This window comes from Nothoprocta perdicaria, unplaced genomic scaffold (assembly GCF_003342845.1).
Source record: "Nothoprocta perdicaria isolate Ctin4 unplaced genomic scaffold, notPer1 scaffold_8, whole genome shotgun sequence".
Taxonomy (NCBI): domain Eukaryota; kingdom Metazoa; phylum Chordata; class Aves; order Tinamiformes; family Tinamidae; genus Nothoprocta; species Nothoprocta perdicaria.
This window is the reverse complement of record NW_020456087.1, coordinates 391,891-400,050: the sequence shown is the minus strand read 5'-3', so window position 1 is coordinate 400,050 and position 8,160 is coordinate 391,891. Positions and strand designations below refer to the sequence as shown.

At 38.3% G+C, this 8,160-nt stretch overlaps 1 protein-coding gene across 1 annotated transcript in view; it reads left to right on the top strand.

Annotated features, from left to right (window-relative positions):
* Positions 1-8,160, top strand: part of EIF2AK4 (eukaryotic translation initiation factor 2 alpha kinase 4) — a 35,504-nt gene continuing 27,344 nt past the window's right edge. Inside the window, exons 1-6 of the mRNA XM_026051719.1 lie at positions 1-214; positions 1,515-1,630; positions 2,844-2,946; positions 4,773-4,946; positions 5,419-5,499; positions 6,022-6,170. Of these exons, the coding sequence (XP_025907504.1) occupies positions 62-214; positions 1,515-1,630; positions 2,844-2,946; positions 4,773-4,946; positions 5,419-5,499; positions 6,022-6,170 (776 nt within the window). The 5' untranslated portion in view covers positions 1-61. The remainder of the gene's footprint in view (positions 215-1,514; positions 1,631-2,843; positions 2,947-4,772; positions 4,947-5,418; positions 5,500-6,021; positions 6,171-8,160) is intronic.

The window sequence follows — 8,160 nt, the reverse complement described above, 5'->3', positions numbered from 1 at the left end:
CGGGCCGCCCGCCCGCCCGCGATGGCCGCCGCCCGCCGCCACCGCCCGCCGCCGCGCTGACATGGCCCGCAGGAGCGCGGCGCGGCTGCCGCTCTCCGAGCCCGCCGCGGAGCCGCCCGAGAGCTACCAGCTGCGGCAGGAGAACGAGCTCCAGGTGCTGGAGTCCATCTACGGGCAGGACTTCCAGGACCTGCGGCGGAACCAGGCCTGGAAGGTAGCGAGCGCGGGAGCCCCCGCGGCCCCTCCGCTTCCCAGCGCCCCTGCCGTTGCCCAGAGCCCCGAGCCGGGGGGAGCCCCTCCGAGCCCCGTGCCCGGCCGGCACCCGGGGGGTCCCCGCCGGGCCCCGCTCTCGCTCCGCTTTAGGGCCACCGCCGCCTGCCCGTTGCCGCCTGGCTTGCGTTTGGTGCAAAACGCCCCTCCGCGAAACGTGGCTTGTTCGGGGCGTTGCTGGGTGTCCCGCTTGCAGTAGGCCGAGCAAGTGGGGGCAAAGCAGATCCCCTCGTGTCTCCGTTTGGGAGGGCCACAGGAGCCACAAAACGTGCCCAGGGAATATCCCGGGTGCTCCCTTGCTGGCATCAAGTCCTGTTGCTTCTTGGTGCTGAGTCCTGTTACCTCTTGCCCGGCACATCCCATTGCCTACAGTTTGCCCCTGGTCCTCCGCCTGTTTGGCAGTCTGCTCTGTAAGTGGCATCTTGTGTGCTTAATCCCCTGGGCCGTTACATCCTCTTGGTAATTAATGCTGTGCCTATGACTTGTCTTTTAATTAACTGTCACAGGCATTTTTTGCATTTCCGCTTAATTCATTCCTTAAGCAACTAATTGCACAGCTGTTTGAATAATTCATCAGCATACAGTGCGTGTTGCTGAAGTCTTTGCATACTTATTTTGCATTTTTTGTGTTTTAGTAAGTTTACTTTGTCTGTGATTATTTCCTTGAGAGCTTAATACATTAAATTTTACCTTCTCTTAGATTACAATTAATTAATATCTAGGTCTACTATTCATTGCCTTTTTCTACTTCTCTTTCGTATGCACAGTGTCTTCTTGGGATTTTTTTCCAAGTGGCACTGTCTTCTTGTACTTAGAGATCACTCATTTGAGTTGCTTGAATTGACAGTTATTGTCATCTCTGTCCTTTTTTTTTTTTTTTTTTCCTCTCTATTGGTATAATGTTTTTATTTGTGATATTCCATGAGTAACCCATTGCATTTATTTGTTTCTATTTTTCATACTAAACAGAGAGGGAGGATCTCACAGTAAAACCTTTCTGCTCAGTCTGATTTACTTGTCTAATAACTAACTGCGCTTTCTTGAAGAAGCTCCAAAAATAAGCAGGATAAACTCAGATAATCTCTGAATCAGTTCACCTTTGTATATGTGTGTGTCTGTTGTGTGGTAGTTTGAATGGATGGTCTAGCCTGAATTCTGACTTAACGTAGGCCGTGAGAATTGTGTGCAATAATTCCTGTTTACTAAAAGTACTATTAAATCAAATTCTTTGGTTTCCATTTTAGGTACAACAACCTCCGGAAATTAATTTAGTTCTGCGTCCTCAGGGATTAACTGGTGATAATGAAGTATATGCCCAAGTTGATTTATGGGTCAAATGTCCACATACTTACCCTGATACGTGAGTGAACATTAACATAGATTTTTTTTTCTGGATTTTTCTCTTTGTTTTCTATAGTAAAGTGTAAGCTGAAAAACATGTAGTTTTATTCACTGCTATTATTCTTGCTGTCTGCATTTCAGTATTAAGCCTGCAGTATTTTTAAGTAGGTGGCAGTAAAACTGCACCTGACATGGATGCAGTCCCTTGAGCAATGGAGAGTAGCAGGGATGCCCCTGCCCGTAGGAGACCTGGTGGCCCCAGTTTATACCTTGAGGATACCCAAGTATGGGTGTACCTTTTAGCAGCTGAGTGCCCTTTTGGAGCTTTTCAGCTCAGGACCTGCTCTGCCCAACTGGGGACTGATTCTTCACTTTTAAAACAATCTATTGGCCTAGTTGTATCTGCTGTTCCTGGTTTGTTTGTTTGTTTTGTTTTGTTTTGTTTTTCTGAATTAACCTTTTGGAGGACAAATGGCAGTTTTCCATACAGAACTTAGAAAGGCTTGCAGGTGATCAGGGCCTTCCTTGTTTTGCGTTGGCAAATTGTGCAGGTCAGTGTCGCTCTGAGAGCACTGACCAAAGGGATTCATTGACTTCTGGCACTGGTTGTGTGCACAGAAAAACTCCCACTAGTCCATCCATTCATGCCATGACCTGAGTGTTATTCCTTAGCGGGTGCTAACTCTACCCTGCAACATAGGATTCAACGACCACTGTCATTTTTATTAATGCTCGTGTAGTTGCAGTTCTGCTTGTTCTTATAAACATTTTTTCCTCTTGTTGATATTTTGTCAGCATGTTTCTTTACATTTGTGTTACCTGTTTACTAGCAAATAGTATACTAGTAAATGAATCATAAACACGTTAATGTTAAAACAATTTATAATATTTTTAAAGGACTCATATAGATTACTAGTTGAAAGCTAAATTATGATAGACTTTTTTTTTTGCAGGCTATATATTTGTTGGATATATAGCTATCAAGCAGTCTCCAGTCAGAAAAAATAATGCTAGTAATTATAAAATAGTTTTTTTTATTCTATATGCAATATATACTGCTCATTTGATCATTGTCCGATTGCCAGGTCACTGTAAACTCCTTACCATTTGCCTCGCCCTTTAAATCTTCTATCAACTTTTTGTGTCTTACACAATTACGTTTTACAATTAACATTTTTAATGAGATATTTTTTTCTACTCTCTTTTTTGTACTGCTCTGTTTCTTCTGCCAGTGTTCCTGAAATAGAACTAAAAAATTCCAAAGGCTTGTCAAATGAGAAAATAAATGAATTAAAATCTGGGCTAGCAGAATTGGCAAGACAGCGCTGTGGAGAGGTAAGAGTTTTTTACTTCTCCGAGAAGTGAACTTGGCTTCTAAATAGTTTTCAAAAAACGAGTGGAGCATAATATAGTTAAATACATCCACACTGGAAAACAATGAGTTTTATTGTTGCTGAGGAAGAGACTTACCTTCTTTTTTTAAGACTGTTTCTGATCAGTGAGAATTCAGAGTATGCATGCCCTAAAAATACAATGCCTATGTAAGTATTGCAAGTTGTATCCCTGTTTAGGGACAATGAATAAGAGTTATTTCACATTATGAAGGTTCATATTCACTCTATAAAATAGGGAACTTTCTGCTAGTTTCATTTTAATTTGAATATTTTACACAGCTGTAGGCAGTTTAAGGAAGCAATGATTGCATAGACAGTTTTCCACTACTTGGTTCATCTAGCACAGAACTGGAGGCAGGAGATCTCTGTAACTTTTGCAAAGCCAGAGCAACTAACTGCAATATTTTGCACTGAAAGCAAAATATTCTCAGTCAGCCTACCACCTGTGCACTACACTCCTATTTTGTTCATAATTTTTATGCAGGTAGCTTCAAAAGAATTTCTTTAGCCAGGCACTATATTATTCCAGTTCTGTTTAATATCAAATAATTTCCTTAAAAACGTGTTGATATTTTTGAAAGGGAACAGTTTAGCAGTGCACAGTGGATTTTTTTCTTTTTTTTCATAATAAATGTGCCAAGGACGATTAAGAGCAATAGTGGAAATAAGGTTCTAAGTGTATTTTGCAGCAGGGTAGGTTTGAGAATGCCTCAATTACCTGTCAAATCAAACAGTAGGTGAATTTTTTTTTTTAGTTATCTAGATTCCTTCTTCATTTTTTTTTAAAATACATTTGTGTACATGCATGCATACCTTTCTTCCAGAATGGTAATCAGAATGGGGAAGATATTTTACTCTGCACATGGAAGACGTGCATATTCTGCTATTCTTTCTGTTCCAGATTGCTTTCTGGCTTCATTCCTGTGTGCAAGCAGGGAATTCAGTGTATGAGAATTTACTAAATGTCAGTCTGCTACAGGAGGTGCTAAAATTTGGTATGGTTGCTGTCCCATCTGTGCATGGAAATTAAGCCCAATGCTTCTAATGATACCACTGGGATGAGTCTTTTTAATGTACTGCTGATTTAATTTTGGAAATGCGGTGGTCTACTAGTGCTAGGAATTATGTAAATTAATAGCTAATTAATACCACTAGACTGGTGAAAACTCAAATCCCAACAGGTCAACAAGTCATCAGTTCACACCTAATTCAAATAAGCAGTAAGTCAAAATCAGTTGCAAACAAGCAAACCGTGCAACAGGATTTGGATGAATTGTTAATGCTCCTCTTTTTGTAGTTGTGGTTGTACGAACAAGAAGTTCCTTACAGTTAGAACCATCAGTCTAGTTGTAGAGGAAAGATTGGTTTTAATATGAAGCAGTGAAGTAAGGAACTTTTTCTTAGAGGTATGTACAGTAATACCCACTTGCAGAGTGATGATAATTTTTTTGTAGCTTGTGTGTGATAGCTGCATATCCTTGCAAAAATGCCCCTAGCACAAGGGGATGAGAATGGGGCTTGGCTGGTTGTTTTGTTTGTGTGAGAGAGGATGCTCGAACTTGGCTTTCTTTTACCATCACTTAATTTTCACCATCTCTGCTACCACAGTCAGTGATTTTTCATATCACAGCTCATTAATAAATAGTTCTGACAAAGATACACTGAGTTATGGTAAATTCTACTAGAATTCTAAATTCTACTACGCAATCTACTTTTGCTTTGAACTGTTTTGAACATTGTGTGCCTCTCATGTTTATCTTCTTTCAGGTGATGATATTTGAGCTTGCAGACCACATACAGTCATTCCTCAGTGAGTATAATAAACCACCTTCCAAGTCCTTTCATGAAGAAATGCTAAAAAATCATCAAAAGGAACAAGAAAGACTGGCGCAGGAGGAGCTGCGTAGGGTACAAGAAGTTAAGAGAAGAGAGGAACAGGAGGTAAGAGAGAAGAAACCTGTGTTCTTAAAATAACAAACTCATGATATTGTAAATCATCCCTTCGTATAATACCTTATTGACAGTAAATCTGTATTTTAGTAAATTATTAGGCTGTTGCGTCTGTCATTCTCAGTTGATCAATGAGTACCATATGAACTCTTTGCTGCTACTTTTACAGGTATATATTTAACTCTCAGAAGACTGAAAGAAACTTAAATGTTGATTATTTACCTTATGAAAACTATTCATGTACTTTTCTTTTTGGCTAAGGCTCTATTCTCCTATATCACACAGTTGTTACTGTTTCTCCAGCTTACTGAGGAGAGCTAATTTGACTTCACTTTGTTTTTGTTCTGAGATATGTAGATCCTCTTCAACACTTCTCAGTATCCTGGCTTTCTTTCACAGAATAAAATCAACAGTTGCATTGAATATACTGTGGTGTGTCAAATAACACTGAAATTCTTTTCAGCAACGTGAAATCCTTGATGAGATTCAGAGAAGGGAAGAAGAGAAAAGAGAAGAAAGGAAAAAGAAAGAGATTGCCAAACAGGTATTGTTTTAAGCAAGAGGACAAAACCATTGCAATAACTTTTTTTCCCTTCCTTTCTGCTCAGTACTGTGGTACATGCTTATGAAAATTGGGGAAAATTCTACAACTAAATTGTTCTAGACATCTTTTTCTCATCCAGTATTTCTAATAGGTCTAGAGTTAGGAAGTGCTCTTTTTTCTTGATTATATGTGAGCTATTTCTGAAAGAAAATCGAGTGTGGGGCATATTCATATGTCAGCATCTTCTCAGTGTATCGAGATGGGTATTTTCAAATAGACTCTAAATAAAGCTGATGATGTGTTTCCAGTTCCAGTAAAGCATCCTTATGTTCTTACATGTATACCATGCTGAAATACATTTCTTGAATCTCAGTGCTTTTCTATTTTATGCACCTTTGTTATGAAAACTGTTATTTCTGTTTTATGAATGATAACTTTATATGATAGTTGAAATGTCATCCATATGTATTGAGAGTAGGAACAGCTTCTTTATTTACTGATTGTTCCTTTTCTGATTCATAGGAACGTCTGGAAATAGTTTCTCTGACAAGTCAAGAGAATTGCCACAGGAGAGAGACTACAGGGTACAAAGTTGCTCCCAGTTTAAATGGGGGCTGTTTGGAGCACGGAGGGAACAATAAACACCGTCCAACTTCAACTGGACGTTCCAAGTTAGTATTTTTCTTTGACAAGCGTTAGATTTTAAAGTGAAATTTAAGGCGAGGAAGTAACATACTGTATTCCTGTATTATTCTTTTTTTTTTTCCTCTATCTATCTTCAGTTGGCAGTGCATGAGAAATTCATGTGTGTGGCAGGGGTAAATAAAACTTTTCCCAATTGAAAGACAGAGTAGCTCTCAGTTTACCTTAGGAAGTATTTGCCAACCATTAGAAAAATGTAGTTTTCTTAATTTCTTAGAAGTGTGTGATACGTTGGCAGTTCCAGATAAAATTCATTTTGTTTTCACTAATGAAGGATTTAGAATAGTGCGCAAAATGGAAGCTTACACTTGTCTCAAAGATCTCCTGTAAGGATAGAGTGTTGTAACATTCCCTTGCAGAGAATCAGCTTACGCTGATCACACAGACAAAGCAGGTCTTAGAGTTACTAGAGAGTTCTTGGGCTGATGCATAACTCGTTTAAAGTAGGATTTCTGACGGTGTAGATAGGCACTAACGAGATTTTGAATGTTTTATTTTCAGTTTCTAAGCACCAGTGGAGTATCTTTGGATGTAAAACAATTAGAAAACTGTCATCTAGTTCGTGGTAGTTTCGCTGACTGTCTTAAATTTTATTTCTCTCTGCTTTATAAGGTGGTTTTTCAATATTAGAAGGAAAGATGACATAGCTACCTGGGAAAGGCTGGAAAAGAGATTATTTTAGCCAACTGTATGCTCCATTTTGTGCCTGTCTCTGCTTTTCAATGTGTTGTATAGAAGTGAAGATTTAAAGCATTATTCCAGGAAGACACTTCTTTGAAATAGACCATGTATTAATTACTTGTTTCAGCAGCTGTGATTGCTATGGCTGACAATTACTTCTGATTATTTTAGATTCTAATCATTTCATTTATAAAATATATTTGAATTTAGAAAGCCAGATGCATTTTTGTAGAATTTTCTTTATAGAGCACTTGTCAGAAGTTCAAGTGGCATCTCTTTTGTACATCTTTTTTTTTCCTTTTTGTTTTTTTAATAAATTCAGTATTTTGAAAAAGCTTCTAGATTACCCTACATGTATTCATGTCATCTCTTCATCTGATTGCATTTATTTGGCAAGTTGACTCTCTAATGCAGGTGTTTTTATTAATACTGAAGTAGATTATACTCAGAAGTAACAGAGGTTGATTTAGGTTAGTGGTCTTAATTTCTTTCTAATCTCATATGCAGCTTTGTAAGTGCATGGAAACAGAAACACTCAGTCATACTTGCTCTGAAAGTGTTTTCTAAATGCCAGGTACAATGTAGTGAAACATATTACTTAGGATTTTTTTTAAATATGCAGTTGAGTAGAACAGTCTCTGTCAGAAATTACCATTCATATTTCTATTAATGCTATAGAGAAGAGCTGAAATTTGTTAAAAGATTTTTAGCTTAGATTAAAAATTCCTCAAATGTCTCCCTTCATGCAGAGAAATCGAGTTAGACCATGCAGTTAGTTCATGCAATTAGAAATCAAGTTGGCAGAAGCTTTTGAGTGTGAGTTTCTAAGACTCCAAGCCCAGTAGAATTTAAAAAAAAGTGTATATGTTTTCTGTTTTCTTTAGGAAATACACAGCATTCTGTAATTCTTTAGGTTTGGAACTTTCCTTTTCTTTTAGTTCAAACAAAATTTTCATTTTTCTTGAAGATTGAATATAGAAGAGCAAAGGACGCAAATGGAAAACCCATACTGAGTCAGGAAAAATAATAAAGCTGAAGCTGGGACTAACTTTATAAAGAGCATATATTTTCTTTTGTAATGTTTTGAAAGGTAATGCAAATCAGATAAATTTTATTTATTTTTCAGAACCATAGTGTGTTTACTTTTTTTTTTGATTGGAACTGTGAACCCAAAAAGCAGAAGCATTAAGCCCTGGATTCAACTTTTTGTTGAGAAGGCTGTAAATGCAGGCTCCCTGTGCAATATAGTGCTGTTGCTACAATGCTAGATTTGTAACC